Below are 16,952 nucleotides of genomic sequence, written 5' to 3' on the forward strand. Positions count from 1 at the left end.
TTTTCTATCACTTAGGAGACAACTGTCAGTTTTAAGTCAATGAAACATAGACTCCAAAGTCACATAAGTACTTCTGACACATTGTGATCTGGTAATCTTAAAGTAATATTTTTATTACTGTAGCTTTGGGTGATGATCCACAATTAGTTCTTCTTCAAGCAAATGACAAAATCTTTCAAGTGATTTGACCAAATCATTCTTTGTGCTATTCACCTGTCTTTATTTTGCTTGTTTGTTTGGTGAGGTTTTTCTAACATGATGAAGGAGAATAGCAGTAGAACAAGTGTTGAAAGATATATTTAGACCGTATGGATTTTGTGGAGTGGGTTTTGTTGTTTGTTTGCTTTCAAAAAAAATAGTATTGTAATTGCCCTAGACAGGGTACCTAGGTTTTCAGAAGCTTTCTTGGTCCTATCTGTAAATGTTTTGTATCATAAGACCGACATAACTCTGCATTATGTCAACTGGGCAGAGAATGGATTAAGAGCAGCCCTGAAGAGAAGAACTTGGGGATGTTGGTTGATGAGAAGCTCAACATGACCTGTCAATGTGCACTTGCAGCTCAGAAAGCCAACTTTATCCTGGGCTGCATCAACCGTATCCTGGCCACCAGGGTGAGGTCGAGAGAGATGATTTTCCCCACTCTACTCCATGCTCGTGAGACCCCACCAAGAGTACTGGTGTTCAGCTCTTGGATCTCCAACATAAGAGGGATATGGACCTGTTGGAGTGAGTCCAGAGCATGACCACATAGATGATATGGGGTCTAGAGCACCTCTTCTATGAAGACAGGCTGAGAGAGTTGAAGTTGTCCAGCCTGGAGAAGCATCCAGGGAGACCTTGCCTCCCAGTACCTAAAGAAGACCTACAAGAAAGTTGGAGAGGGACTTTTTACAAAGGTGTGTGGTGACAGAACAAGGAGTAATGACTTTAAAGTGCATGAGGGTAGATTTAGATTAGATATAAGGAAGAAATACTCATTGTGAGGGTGGTGAGGCACTGGAACAGTCTGCCCAGAAAAATTGTGGATGCCGTGTCCTTGGAAGCATTCCAGGCAAGATTGGCTGGGGCTTTGAACAACCTGATATAGGGGAAGGGGGCTTGGAACTAGATGATCTTTAAGGTCCCTTCCAACTCATACCATTCTATGATTCTGTGATACCTCAAATGAGTAATTTTCCTATCTTCAAGGAGAGGCAGGCTTATTAGCAATCCAGTATTCACTCTGTATGATTCCAAATATAGCTGTAGATAGGTGTGGTTTCTTCCTTGTTGCCACACCCCCCAGAATGATATTATAGCTTTTATATGTGGCACCTCTCCCAGCTTAAATCTTTAAGAGGGTTCCCCCACTTGGATCATCTAGCTGCTAGTGCTCAACAGAAGGAGTTTGATTTACTGAAAACCATGCTACTGAGGCAAGGTTAAAAATCAGCTTTGTTGTTATCACAGTGCAGCATCAAAAGGTATTTTCAAGGTACAAGTTAAATTTCTTTACATGTATGGATGTGTAAAAAAAGGGGTTTTCAAGGATAACCTGATGAAGTTATCCTTGAAAGGTTCTGTAGATAGAGGCACCAGTTAGGTTTTAGAAAAGTATAAGTTTTCCTGTGGTAATATGGCTGTCTAACAAAGGAGTTACTACTCTTCATTCTCTCCTTCACCCTTGCTTTTGTTGATATAACAAATTATCTGCTTGCAGACAGGTATTTCTAGAAAGTTAGACTGTTTTGTTTTTCCTGGGGGTATCTCAATATTCCACAAAATCCAGAAAAATACATACATTTCACAAATCCATGGGCCTGGCTGGGATGCACCCATGAGTGCTGAGAGAGCTGACAGATGTTATTGCTAAGCCACTCTCCATAGTCTTTGAAAGGTTGTGGAGAACAGGAGAGGTGCTTGAGGACTGGAAGAAAGCCAGTGTCACTCCAGTCTTCAAAAAGGGCAAGAAGGATGACCCAGGAAACTAAAGACAGGTTAGCCTGATCTCCATCTCTGGAAAGGTGATGGAACAACTCATTGTATATGTAATCTCAAAACATGTGGAGGAAAAGGAGGTTATCAGGAGTAGTCAACATGGATTCAACAAGGGGAAATCATATTTGACCAACCTGATAGCATTCTGTGATGGCACTACTGTCTCGGTATGTGCAAGATTTGAGGGATTTTCTTGAAGTTAATGTGTGGATAGGTTTCTATTAGGTGGAGATTTGTTATCAAACTAGCCAGGCCCACAGGAATTTTAAGGCCACCTCGTCAAGCTGAAAATAGGATCTGCTCTGGGAGTGAGGCAGTTCGGCGGCTGCAGGGCAGCAACACCACGTAAATCAACAGACCTATTAGCAGTGAGACTCAGGCGCGTGGACAGCCCGTGAACATAGACAATATCCAATCAGTTAATGCATGCTTGGAGCGTGGACACGTGATCAGGAAATAACTGCATATATAAGGAGGCTTGTTTTTGTAATAAATTGGCTTCGCTTGAATTCATATTGGATTGTGTGGAGTCCATGATAATTCACCCTGGCATGGGTAGAGGAGGGGAGAGCAGTGGATGTTGTCTACCTTGACTTCATTAAGGCTTTTGACACTTTCTCTCACAACATCATCATAGGTAAACTTACGAAGTGTGAGTTGGATGAGTGCATGGTGAGATGGATTGAGAACTGGCTGGATGGCAAAGCTCAGAGGGTTGTGATCAATGATGCAGAGTCTAATTGAAGGCCTGTAGCTAGTGGTGTTGCCCAGGGGTCAATATTGGGTCCAGTCCTGTTTAACCTGTTCATTAATGACCTGGATGAAGAGAATGAGTGCACCCTCAGGAAGTTTGCTGATGATACCAAAGTGGGAGGAAGAGCTGACACACCAGAAGGCTGTGCTGCCATTCAGCAAGACCTGAACATGCTGGAGGACTGGGAAGAGAAAAACCTGATTAAATTTAACAAGGACAAGTGTAGGGTCCTGCACCTGGGGGAAGTAACCCCAGGCATCAGTACAGGTTAGGATTTGACCTGCTGGAAGGCAGCATTGTGGAGAAGGATGTGGGAGTCCTGGTTGACAACAGGTTGACCATGAGCCAGCAATGTGCCCTTGTGGCCAAGAAGGCCAATGATATCCTGAAGTGTGTTAGGAAGAGTGTGACCAGCAGGTCGAGGAAGGTTATCCTCCCCCTCCTACTCTGCCCTGGTGATGCCACATCTGGAGTACTGCATCCAGTCCTGGGCTCCACAGGTCAAGAAAGAAAAGGAGCTACTGGAGAGAGTCCAGCAGAGATCTACAAAGATGATTAGGGGTCTGGAGTATCTTTCTTGTGAGGATAGACAGAGAGAGCTGGGTCTGTTCGTCCTGGAGAAGGCTGAGAGGGGATCTTATCAATGCTTATAAATATCTGAAGGGTGGTTGTCAAGAGGATGAGACCAGACTCATTTCAGTGGTGCCCAACAATAGGATGAGGTGAATTGGGCACAGACTGAAGCGTAAGAGGTTCCATCTGAATATGAGGATAATCTTCTTTACTTTGAGTGACAGAACACTGGAACAGGCTTCCCAGAGAGTTTGTAGAGTCTTTTTTGCTGGAGACCTTCAAAACCTGCCTGGATGCATTTTTGTGCTACCTGCTTTAGGTGAGCCTGCTTTAGCAAGTGAGTTGGGCTAGATGATCTCCGAGGTCACTCCCAACCCCGACCATTCTGATTCTGTGATGTCTCCTTAAGTGGCATTATAGCACGTGCCCTCCAGGAGTGTTAGGGTACTTCATAGTCACTTGCTGTTACTGAGGCTTTATCCTGTGAGTCAGTTTTCTCTCAGCTTAGTGTCATGGAGCTGTACTCGTAAGAACTAGAATGCTGATGTTGGAGGGCTACTGTTATGTACTGGTGATTAACCCACATTTGTTTATCCATTTGTGAGGTTCTACATTAAATTAGACTGCCATATTCAGTTTTTCTACATGATGCTACAGGAGCTGTTTCTCCTTTTCTTGGAGTTTTGCATGACTACTTTTTAATGCAAGAGTGTCCAGGTCATTTTTCTACATGATTTTATTTTAAAATGGTATCTTATCACATGTCAAAGACAATTTATGATGTTGATATTTTCTTTAAATAGCAGCAGGTCATAAGACACAAAGTAAAAAATTGTGTTAAGAATGCTCACCTAAATTTTTTCACATCTCTCTTGCTGCTATGGATTCTTAATTAATATTTTTTTAAAATGTAGGAGTGGAAAAGAGGCATATGTCTTAGCGTAAAATTGAATTACGGAGGTGGTACTGGTAGATTTTTTTCTGATGGAAATAATGGTGGTTTCTACTGCATGATGAGATGTAATGTGGAAGTTTTATGCGGCATTCCCTGCTGTCAAATTCTTTGTTTTGGGGGTAATGTATAGCAATTATCCCTACTATAAACTTCAGTGATTGAGGGTAAAATATTATCAGACTTATTTCATTTGACCATACTCCTGTAATTTCACTGCATTCCTCTCCCCTAGTGGAAAGTGACATTTTTGCCAAGAATTAGTGATATAAATCAAGATATAAAACAGCAAATGTATTTTATGATCAAGATATGGATTTGTCTGATGTGAAATTCTGTCAATGCAACATGGTACTTGCAGATCCCATTGTATTACATGAGAATTTTGTCTGTCTTATATATAGATTGCTAATCGTGGCAAATGTTGCAGGTCCATTATCTGGTAAGTGGATACTTGGCTCATTCCTCCAAATTTCTGATCACTTAGGAATATTTCACTTAATGTAACTGTCTATAAATAACTTTCCCTTTACAAAAGCTTTTCTAAAGGTACATGTATTACATGCTGTAAACTAGGCTTGAAAATGAAGTAGTTTTGCTTATTTGCTGTTCAGTTGACAGCGGTGATGATGGTAGCAGAGTGACTTTGTTGTTGTTGTTGTTTTCTACTGTGAGAATGATGCATTTAATATTGTGTAAATATTATGTGTCTTCAGGATAATCTTTTATCAACTGTGGCATATTTTGCATTGTATCGATAGTCTTTGCTTCTGCTACCAGTACCTCAGTCTCCTAAAACCTGGAAAAAAATAACGTAGAGCATACATGGCCATTGTTTCTATACCTCCTTTCTCCCAAGCTTTTGAGGAAAGGAGGCAGATATGCTAAGTGTTATGCAGTATTTCTAAGCCTCACATTAAAAAAAGTCCAGTCCTCTCAAGGTTATTTTATCTGCTTCTGGCTAATGTTCTCTTTTGTGGCGTGTAGCTTTGCTTTTATTTTAACAATATTTCACTCTCAGATTATTTTGCAGCCTGCTTTGGAATATATTGTTAACCCATTTTAAGAATTGACAGATGACTTCACCTTGCTAATTCTTACATTATAATGCCCCAAAGGTCACTGGAGAGTAACATCTGATTTATAGCTGAATAAACGTTGATCTCTGCCGTTATTCCAGTTAATTCATCACACTACATAACTAATAGTAGTCTCCGGTATTGTCTCTGTATATTTAGATCTTGCAATAGATTTCTACATAGACAATAAATATGTAAAGCATAAAACACATATGGGCTGCTACTTATGAGTAGAATACTAAAGTTTAACCTTCTATTAACAGCTAGCAAGAACATCTCTGCTCAGGAGGCTTTTCCTTGATGATACTCCTTTTGTCCCAACAGGCAGAAAAGTTTTCTTGCTTTTATGATTGTAGTTTGAAGATGAGTTACTTTCTGGCAGTGTTTCGAAGAAGCAAATCTGCTGAATCACTGGAATCTCATCGTCATGTAAGTGCTGATAAACAAATCTTATGAGCAATGATTGTTGTCTTCTTTTTTCTTTTTACAGATGACATTAAAGTATCTGTAAATGATTTTATTATCAAAGCAACTGCTGTTACTCTGAAGGTAAGTGAATAATTGACTTAAGAAAAATACATTTTATAGTAAACTTCCAAGGAGACAAGAGAAGTATTTTGTGAGCCTATATGGAGATATGAATGGTATCATAGCAAAGTTTGTAATCCTTTATCACTTATTGTTAGCTGTTTTTTAAGCTTTCCAGGAAAAATTTTCTACACTGTCTATGCTGTAGACTGTAAAAATGAGAACTTCTTAGTAAAGATCCACTTACTACAGTTACCATCTGCTGAAAGTGGTAGATGCTTTATCGGCAGACTAAAGCAATTGGCAAGATAAGTCTTCTGTGCTTTGCTGGTGCATCTTAGTTTCTCTTACAGTTATAAACAAATATTTGTCTAAGTCTTATACCAGTCTTGTGTTTTACCTTAGGTATATTCTGATGGCATATTCAGTGACCTCTACTTTGAATTAAGAATTCTTCAGGCAACCAGTCTTTACTCATTGCTAAGAATTGTCATTGTTCCCCTTGCCAATGTAATAGTTAAATGATTGCAATACATCCTGAAGTCAAGATCTTAAATTTCATTAGGGTATACTTGTTCTATGCCAAACTACAGAGGCTTAACCATCTCCATAAGCTATTTCCCTGTTCTCTGGATAGAACCGTATGCATTGTCTTCTAATTTGTGTCAGTTTCTCTACTTGGAAAACACTCCCTGTGCCACTTAATTTGTTGAAACTGAAAAGTTTCAGAAATCCTCCTTTAGGAGAACTCCCACACTTTGGAACTGTCTTTCCTTAGTCCAGACTATCTCAAATATAGTTATTTGTAAAACATAATGTGAAATTAATTTTGTTTCCAAACTTGTGAAAAGAAAATACTATTATGTTTTTCACTTAGATATGGAGCATTTTTGGTTTAAATTGGGTTTGCACTTTTTTTTTAAATGAGGCATAGGTGGGAGCTCTGACCAGTCTGAAGGCCAGTATTTTTAAGGTTCAGGAAGAAACAGTGTCTTTTAGTGATCACTAACACCTGGAAAAGATCTCACTCATGTATAAAGGTAATAAAGGGGGACAGACGCTTGATCCTCAGACTATCCTATGAAGTTTGCCCTCGTCATCAGGGCAAATATACTCATGTGTGACAATGAATGAATTCATATTTTGAAGCAGTTTGGTATTGCTGTGGATTTGTTACCTGTGCTTTCCTGGTTGCACAGTATTCACTCCTAGCTAGATGGTAAATGCCTGGAAGAGCTAAACTTTTCTGATATAACTGCATCACTTGAGCAGGGGGTTTTAAAAGCTTAAAAACTGACGAGATAAAGCAGAACAAAGATCCAGACTAGTGGCATTACCTCACAACAATATAAAATCATCAGAAAGAGAGTGAGAGCTATTTTTTTCATTTGCAACGATGATTTTGATTATTTTAATTTGTTTGAAAGCTGAAGCAGGAAATTACATATAAGTTATGGAACTATTGAGAAATTTCTACCCGAACATGATCTAAATATTTATGTATAATTGCAAAAGCTATAGATTTTTACAGGAAATAGACAGGATTCTAAGCAGTTTCATAAACAAGTACCTGGAAGAAATTCTGGACATTGAATAGATTGGGAAAAACTTCCCAAGTTATTTTATACCAGAAACAGAATGAGGAGCTAAACATGATTGGTATGTGTTTGTTACATGTGAACATAACAAGAAACTTCCTTTGGTGGCCTAATGCAACCTTACATGAAGAAGTGGTGACATCTAAAAATTACTGTGAACTGCTAGCTGCGAACATGGAATAACAAATCTCTGCAACAGAGAGTGGGTGAGAGGAACAAGAGACACAGAGAGAGAGGAATGAAAGATTAGGTTTTCTGTTTTTCTCTTCTACACAAAGAAGGATCAGTCAAGAAAGATAACGGGATGTAATTCTAGCTTACAGTTTGTCTATATGTGAAAGAATGACTTGAATACAGTGTACTTCCTATTACTTCTGCTTATGTAGTAAAAGGTTTTTGTGGCTATTTATGGTTTTATCAAATTGCTACCTTATCTGCCATCATGAGATGACTTAACCAGTGAATCCTGCAAATATGATTTCTCTTTCTGATATACAAATAATAATAGTCTGTTATTACTTTTGTATTCTTTTACCTCATAATTTTAGCCGACACTTACAATACAGAATTTGAATCTTGAACTTAAGGATTAGATAGATCTATGTTGTGAACATAACAAAGTCATCAGTAGCATGTCATTCTTAGCTTGCTTAAAGGAAATTCAGGAGGTAAACAGAGTGAACGATAATGCATACGGCTTTGTAAAATCAATGCATCTTTGATTATAGATGAGTTGGTGTTGCAGGTCTGATTCTGAGAAGCTGGAGTTCTTGTGCTCTGGGTTGAGGTGTTTTGTTTTCTGGGTTTTTGTTTGATTGTTTTTAATGGGATGTTAGTATAGTGTTTAAATGGAAGTAGTCTTTAAACTATTCTGTCCTGTCTTATTGCTTTGTTACAAATCTATGCTAGCATTTGTTTTACTATTAAAGTAATACATTAAAAAAAAATGAACTCAGTATGCCAAGAAATATGTTCATGATCAAGCTCACGTCTCAACTATTTTCTGTCAGTGTTTCAGGAAAATACTTCCACCTGTTCCTCCCCACCCCAAAATTCAGTGGTGTGAACACATTTGCAAGTTTAAATTCAAAGTGGCTTTGTTGGCTCTTTTCTGGGCACTCTCCAAATCATACTTTGTTAATATTTTCTTCCTAAACAATGCAAGACGCGCTCTTCTAACTTGAATGAACAGACAGCAACTAATTTGACACTTGGTAATTGGTTGGCAAACACCTTAAGATAGTGCTTGTATCAGTTCTTTAACATGCTAAACTTCTCCTTCATAGGATCACAACTCCAAGTATAAATTCTAGTTTTCATCTTGATCTTGCAATTTGACAGCCCGATGTCTGTGAATGTGCCAGTGGGCTCACTGGATTATAGCCCATTAGAACAATTCTGGTGGCTTTCTGAAACAAGGAAGGAGGAGTAAGGCTGGAGGAAGAAATTCAAGCTTTCCAGGCTGATATCCACAAGTAATTTGGCTTAGTAACAACAGCTGCTATAGCAGCCATCCTTTAAAAATAGTGTCTTTCATCGTGGAAGTAATGGATGAAATAGTATTGTCTGGTTTGCATCAAAATTAAGACTATTCTAATCCTGTTGAGCTTGATAGGAGAAACTCCTTGTCCCTACCACCTCTTTTGGATACCTTATACAGAGTCATACTTGCACAATACCCATTTGGAGGCACATTACAACTGTGCGTACAGTGTGACTTTCCTGAAGTTTATTGAACTTGCAAAGAGGAATAGTATCTTTTTTTTTCTTTTTTCCCCTATACATTCTGGCATTGAAGAGTAGGAACTGAGAGTACCGTTACACCTCTTCTTCCAGGAGTGCAGATAGATAGATAGTTAGTATAGTTAGAGATAGACAGTGGAATTAGTTTATGTAGAGGTAATGTATCCCTCTCATAGTTTCTTCTGGAATACACTCTCCAATATGAAGTCAATTTTCTAATTCTTAATTTCATTAAGTTCACTAAATACTGATCTTGGATTTATTGGCAATAGTACCTTGGCGGTATCTGTGACCAGTTACGTGAGACTTCATCTATATGTTGTAGTTTTTTGAAGGGGTGAGGGTGGGTTGGTTGGTTTGGTGTTTTTTTTTATTTTTTTATGTGTGGAGTGTTTTGGCTTAATATGGTAAAATCAAAAGCCTCATTGAAAAGTAAACATCATCTCAATTTTAATTAAGTCCACACACAAAAAAAGCCACTGATGCATTTTAGGAGAACTTCATCTGAATAACAATGAGCGTACCTGCAGGATACTCTATTTGTAGCTTCCTTTGTTGAGAGCCAGGCTTGACACAAACGAAAAATAACACGTGAGTGTAGTAGGATGTCCATTTCCATGCTTCTTAAGTCGGTATCCTGTGCTTTATTTTGGGGGAGAAATGACACTGCTTTGTGTCTTTGCATGCTGGGCATCCGTAAAGTGGTATCAATGACTCCTGAAGGAAATTGTTGGCTTTTGTTATTTTTTTTTTTTTGGTCCAGGAAGTTAAATAAAATAAAATAAATGCAAGTTAATCATGTACATCTACTCTTAGATTTTTTTTCTTGCTCATGGCATTTCTGATGACAGATGTGACCTTTTGTTTTGCCTTCATTTATAGACAGAACTCTGATTCTCTCATTAACTTGGTGAATGCCTGTATGTAGACATGTGTTTTAAAGGATTTTCCTTTATAATTGATTGCACCATTATTCTTTTAACAGCTCTCTTTTTTTACTGTCTCCTAGCAAATGCCAGATGTGAATGTAATCTGCAGTGGAGAAGTCTGCAGGCAGCTGCAATCCATTGACATTTCTATTGCCGTGGCGACAGACCGAGGTCTCATTACACCAATCATAAAAGATGTTGCTGCCAAAGGAATAAAGGAAATTGCCGCCTCTGCAAAGGTAGGTCTTAAATGTACAGTAGGCTGAAGAGCAGAATAACAGAATAGTGTAGCAGAAAACATAGGATGACCCAGATACACATCAGTAATAACAAAGACAGTTTCAAAATGGTTCTAAAGCAGTCTCAGCATTCCGTAGACTTCAAAATTATTATTAATTTTGCTACTGTGTTCATTTTTAATTAACAACAACTTAGCCATCATGTTATTTAGTTGAATACTAGCTAGAAAAAATAAACATGTACAGACTTCTGCCATTTGACATAATTGTATTTCTTTAATCCTCATGAGAAAGCTAGATAATGTTAATTTCTTTAGTATTTCCAGTCTTTAGTTTTGAGATTTTGTTTGCTTGGGATGTTTTTTTCCTCCTTCCCCAGAAATTTGCCTGTAGCTGCTTGTGTTACTCTGTTTACAGTTATTTTATGGCACTTGTTTCTGTTTGCGTGTTTTTTTAAATGTGATTGTGACTGTCACCTGACAGGTAACATTAAATTCTTCAGACTAATGAGCAGTTAGACTAATGCGAGTTAGTGACTTGAATCTGTGGCAGTTGTTGCCAACCATAGAAGTAGTATTTTGTGGCAGGCAAAAATACAATAAATTATGAAATCCCCCAACACAAGCGTTTTTTTGTAATTTAATGAGTGCTAATCAAAGGCCTACAGTATCTGAGGAATGCGTGGAAGTAGCTGCTAGGGCATAAAACTGTCCCCAAAACAGACACAAGCTGCACTTTGTAAATTTTTGTCTTTTACCAAAAAATACAGAAATCCTAATAGTCTCTGTTGGAAGAGGCGAGCAAACAACAAAGTTGTAGCAGAAAAAGGCGTTAAGTGTCATGCCACAATACATTCATAATTGCTTGTTTTTAAGATATTTCCAGTCCATATTGCTTACTTAATGTTTAATTTGTTGTGAAAGGAAGTCCTTTCACTGATACAATAGCCAGCCAAGGAGGAAGGTCAGCTGAGGTTGTTACATTATTCTGTGATTAGTGATAGAAGGACAAGAAGAAAAGAATTATGAGAAGTGAAGTATAGGTCGTGCTTTCATTATAATCTCTATACATCTGATACTGTGATGCAGTATTACAAACCTCTCTTACCATAAACTACTGTGTCCTACAGTTCCCATGACGGGAATGTACGCTTGCGTTATGTTTACCAGGGCTATGATAAGTAAGCATTCCTGTTTCATTTCAAGTTGAGTGTGTGTAACATAGATCACACTATGAAGGTCATTTGGTCAGGTAGATTGCAGGTGTCTACACCAACATAATTTTATTTTTCAACTTCTTCATTGAATTATTGAAATACATATGTGCCTGACATGCACATGTGGGAGTCACAAACTGAAACTTCAGCTGTTTCTCTACCAGTCTTCCTGTAGTTTGGCAGGTGCGTTCTTTGTGTAGATTGGTTATATGTCCCTTTCTGCTGCATGTTTGTTTTAATTTCTTTCTGGGTCATAAGCATCCTAGCACCATATTTTCATCATTCAATTGCACATACACATGCTGTTCCCATGGCTGTTGTGTATGGTTCGCTATTCAGATATGAATAAAAGCCTAAAATAAAATTTAGTATATCCTTTTAACTTTTAAATTAATAATAAGGGTGTCAAAGTTTTGCAAAACTTGGTGTAATCTTGAATTATTTAGTGGGTGCTTCATTAGAATGAGAGTCTCTTAAACTTCTTGGTGTTTATTTTTAAGCTGAAGTTATTGCAGTTCTTACACTACAGTGGCATTTCAGAACCATTGCCTTGAAAATGTTTAGAAATGTATGAAGGGAGGACAGTTGTTCACCATGACCAACAGAGTTAGATTTACAACATGAAAAGGGATTAATCCATGTCATAACTCTAACTACTGATCAACTCATTATAAGTGTTGAAGTTTATCTTGCAATGACTTACCTGCACCCACAAGCAAACAAAAAGAAGTCAATTCAGTCATAGTTTCCACTTATTTACTCTGGTCCTTGAAGGCAGGGGTGAGATTTCATAGAAATTACCTCTTGGTATATTGAACTGAGTGACCGGATATTCATAGAACACATGTAGAAAATCCCTGGAGAGCAGAACAGGCATTTCCTGGAAAGTAATGTAGAATATATATGTATATATAATGGTTTTTTTTGAGGGGGTGGGGGAGGGAAGGGGCAAAGGTCAATTGTTAGAACCTGGAAAAATCCTAGAAAACAGCAGCAGAATTCCTATAAAGGGATTGGAAAATTCCTAGAAAACAACGAGGATTCATGGAATAATCTGCTCCAATAAAGTTTCACAAATATGATATATCGCTTTTTAAATGTTGTTTTAATGTAGATTTTTTTGGTTATTTATTCACTTCCACCATAATTTCCCTAACATAATTAAATGATTGGAATCTGTAATCAGTTTTATTATTTTTACCAGAAGGAAAAACGGCCTGTGATGATTTTATCAGCCTTCCCAGAAGCAGATCTGAGTCTATTTCCCTGACTGTGCTTTTTTGTCTTAAAATGTCATAATGCTGCACTTGTCATAATATGACATTTTCCATATGCTTTTCCACCTTCAGAAAAAATATGATACAATCCAAAAACACTAAATGTATTTTGTATGAATATGAGAAATCATCTGTCCTGCATATATTCCCATTTCATTCTCTGCTGTCATTTTGAAAAGGTTGCTACTAATGGAGGAGTCCTCTGACATGTGTCCAGTCACCACCTTTTCCTTTGGGTACTCACAGGGTGTTAGCAATGGGTTGGTGGCTGAATAACTGGCTCTTGACCTACCAATGAGTGCCATTTCTCTTGAGGTCCACACAGTCCTTTCTTCCTTACATGGCAGCTACTATGGAAGATATTAATCATGATACCCACTGCTTCCATCTGAGGAAACCTCTGAACTACAGACATCCTAGGTGGGGATAAGGTTCTTTTTCTCTATGATTTTATCTTAGAACATAGTATGAATTTCTTGGACTGTATTTTGACAAAGAGTTTGTAGACAGTTTCTTCTGTGTATATTTAGAAGCAGAAAAGTCTCACAAATTAAATGGAGGTCACAGAAAGCATTGTCTCTAAGGTAGTTGAATACGTAGCTGTAAAAAATACATTCTCTAAATCTGCTAGAAAATTCTGAAGTCATACATGGCAGTTTCTTTAAACAAATATTTTAAGAATAATGCTGTGAATTTGTCTCATCAGCATTATGCTAGATATTTTTGTCACCTGAAAACACCAGGGAGAATGGTGGTTCCATTGTGAAAACTGGATCAAGGTTTGTAAGGTGAAAGAACAGCTTCTATTGAACAGTCAATATAGTTGGAAAAATAAAGTTTTATGTCCATATGTTTGCCAAATCATTGTAGCTACAAGCACAGTATTGCTGAGGTGCTTCTCTAAATCCATAAGCAGATGACTTTTTAATGGCTAGATGGTAAGTATAGTGTCATACTGAAGTAAAAGGAATTATTCTATTACAACACTTTAATTTCTTTTCTCTCTCCTTTTTCTTTTTTCATTTTCCTTAGGCTTTAGCAAAGAAAGCAAGAGATGGAAAACTGTTACCGGAAGAGTATCAGGGAGGATCTTTCAGGTAAAACTCTAACAGCATTTAGTATGTGCAGTGTGCATTCAGCACTATTTTACTCTCCACTATTCCTCTGTATGTTAATACATTGCCTTTTAAAATCTTGCTCTATTTAGAAGGAAACTCCGTATGATGATTCTGAGGGCTGTACCTACACTGTGTCCTATGTCAGGGTGAAACAATTATCTTGACATAGGTTTATTTCATCTGAACCTGGTGTGAAATTTGTGTTTTTCATACTGAGACTGATCTGACTTTTATTTTTGCACCTAATTTTTCCCAATTGCAGAAGAATTTTGTTGTTGGGTTGTTGTTCTTACTGTTGTTCTTATCATTGGTTGGGGGGCAGGGGGAGGAGTGTTTCTTTGTTTATTTTGGGGGTTTTGGTTGGTTGGGTTTTTGTTTGTTTGTTTTTTAAGTTGCACTCTGTAGTTAGGAGAAGACATTAATAATAGTTTAAATATATTAAAAGGAGTTGTTTGGCAGAAGTATCGCAGCAGACAGTGATGTCCAGTTTGTCTTCAATTCACTCTTGAGTAGAATATCTCTAGAGGGGCAAAAAAAGTTTCAGCAAAGGTGTGGTGTTAACTCTTACAGTTAGTTTTAACTGAAACATTAAAAACTGATTCGATCGATTTTAAATAGCAACATACATTCAGTAAATATTTTTTTATATAAAACATACTCTGCAAAAGGAGTGAGTGAACTCAGCAATGAGAAATAAGTGGCATGTGTAAAACCGACATGAATGTAGTGGCACAGTTGCACAATTAATTTTTCAATCAATTTTTTGTACTTCCCGAGTTTCTAAAACTGTTAATGTATTCTATTTTGTGACATGATTATCATCAAGCAACAGGCAGGGGTGATACGGTTGTACGTGTCTATTATAGGCCACCAGATCAGGCTGAGGAAGTTGATGAGGCCTTCTATGTGCAGCTGAGAGTGGCCTCGCAGTCACAGGCCCTGGTTGTTGTGGGTGATTTTAACTTCCCTGATGTTTGCTGAAAGGACCATTCAGCCAGCCAGCCACAGTCCAGGAGGTTCCTCCAGTGCATTGATGATAACTTCCTCATGCAGATGGTGAAGGAGCCGACTAGGAGAGGTGCACTGCTGGATCTCATCCTCACTAACAAAGAGGGTCTGGTCGAAGCAGTAAAGGTTGAGCGCTGCCTGAGTTGCAGTGACCACGAGATGGTGGAGTTCAGCATCTCATGTGGCAGGAACAGAATAGCAAGTAGAATTGCAACCCTGGACTTTAGCAGGGCTAACTTCGGCCTTTTCAAGCAATTGCTGGGGGAAATCCCATGGGCAAGACTGCTTGAAGGAAAAGGGGCCCAAGAGAGCTGGATTGCATTCAGAGATTGCTTCTTCCATGCTCAGCATCAGAGCATCCCCACACGTAGGAAGTCAAGGAAGGGAGCCAGGAGGCCTGTGTGGTTGAATAGGGATCTGTTGGGTATGCTCAAGCAGAAGAGGAGAGTTTACAGGTCATGGAAGCAGGGGCTGGCCACTTGGGAGGAATATAAGGCTGCTGTTAGAGGATGTAGGAAGGCAGCTAGGGTAGCCAAGGCCTCCTTAGAATTACAGCTGGCGAGAGGGGTCAAGAACAGCAAAAAGAACTTTTTCAAATACATAGCAGATAAAACTAATACCAGAGGCAATGTAGGCCCACTGATGAATGAGGTGGGTACCCTGGTGGTGGAAGACACAGAGAAGGCAGAATTGCTGAATGCCTTCTTTGTCTCTGTCTACTTTGCTGGAGGCTGTTCTGGGGAGCCCTGTACCCCTGAGACCCCGGATGAAGCCAGGACAACGGAGGTGTTTGCCTCAGTTGATGAGGACTGGGTTAGGGAGCAGTTAGGCAATCTGGACATCCATAAATCCATGGGTCCAGATGGGATGCACCCGTGGGTGCTGAGGGAGCTGGCTGAAGTCATTGCTGGACCGCTCTCCATCATTTTTGCCAAGTCTTGGGAAACGGGAAAGGTGTCTGAGGATTGGAGGAAAGCAAATGTCACTCCAGTCTTCAGAAAGGGCAAGAAGGAGGACCCGGGTAATTATAGACCAGTCAGCCTCACCTCTGTCCCTGGGAAAGTAATGGAACAGCTTATCCTTGGTGTCATCTCAAGGCATATCAGGGATAAGAGGGTCATTAGGGGCAGTCAGCATGGCTTTACCAAGGGTAAGTCATGCTTGACCAACCTCATAGCCTTTTATGAGAATGTAACAAGGTGGATGGATCATGGCAGAGCAGTGGATGTGGTCTACCTTGACTTCAGTAAAGCCTTTGACACAATCTCTCACAGCATCCTCACAGCTAAATTGAGGAGGTGTGGTCTAGACAATAGAGTAGTGAGGTGGGTTGCAAACTGGCTTAAGGAGAGAAGCCAGAGAGTGGTGGTCAATGGTGCGGAGTCCAGTTGGAGGCCAGTATCTAGTGGAGTGCCTCAGGGGTCAGTACTGGGGCCAGTATTATTCAATATATTCATTAATTATTTGGACGAGGGAATTGAGTGCACTATCAGCAAGTTTGCTGATGACACTAAGCTGGGAGGAGTGGCTGACACGCCAGAAGGCTGTGCTACCATCCAGAGGGACCTGGACAGGCTGGAGAGTTAGGCAGGGAATAACCTGATGAAATTTAACAAGGGAAAGTGTAGAGTCCTGCATTTGGGCAGGAACAACCCCAGGTTCCAGTATAGGTTGGGAAATTACATATTAGAGAGCAATGTAGGGAAAAGGGACCTGGAGGTCCTGGTGGACAATAGGATGACCATGAGCCAGCACTGCGCCCTTGTGGCCAGGAAGGCTAATGGCATCCTCGGGTGTATTACAAGGGGTGTGGTCAGTAGATCGAGCGAGGTCCTCCTTCCCCTCTACTCCGCCCTGGTGAGACCCCATCTGGAATATTGTGTCCAGTTCTGGGCCCCTCAGTTCAAGAAGGACAGGGAACTGCTGGAGAGGGTCCAGCGTAGGGCAACAAAGATGAC

At 39.3% G+C, this 16,952-nt stretch overlaps 1 protein-coding gene across 5 annotated transcripts in view; it reads left to right on the top strand.

Annotated features, from left to right (window-relative positions):
• PDHX (pyruvate dehydrogenase complex component X) overlaps positions 1-16,952 on the top strand; it is a 135,937-nt gene that overhangs the window by 54,097 nt on the left and 64,888 nt on the right. For all 5 annotated transcript variants that reach the window (XM_071809082.1, XM_071809081.1, XM_071809083.1 and 2 more), the window contains exons 8-10: positions 5,829-5,887; positions 10,217-10,375; positions 13,901-13,965. In XM_071809082.1, coding sequence (XP_071665183.1) covers positions 5,829-5,887; positions 10,217-10,375; positions 13,901-13,965 — 283 coding nt within the window. The remainder of the gene's footprint in view (positions 1-5,828; positions 5,888-10,216; positions 10,376-13,900; positions 13,966-16,952) is intronic.

Source organism: Patagioenas fasciata, chromosome 5 (genome assembly GCF_037038585.1).
Source record: "Patagioenas fasciata isolate bPatFas1 chromosome 5, bPatFas1.hap1, whole genome shotgun sequence".
NCBI classification, from domain to species: Eukaryota; Metazoa; Chordata; class Aves; order Columbiformes; family Columbidae; genus Patagioenas; species Patagioenas fasciata.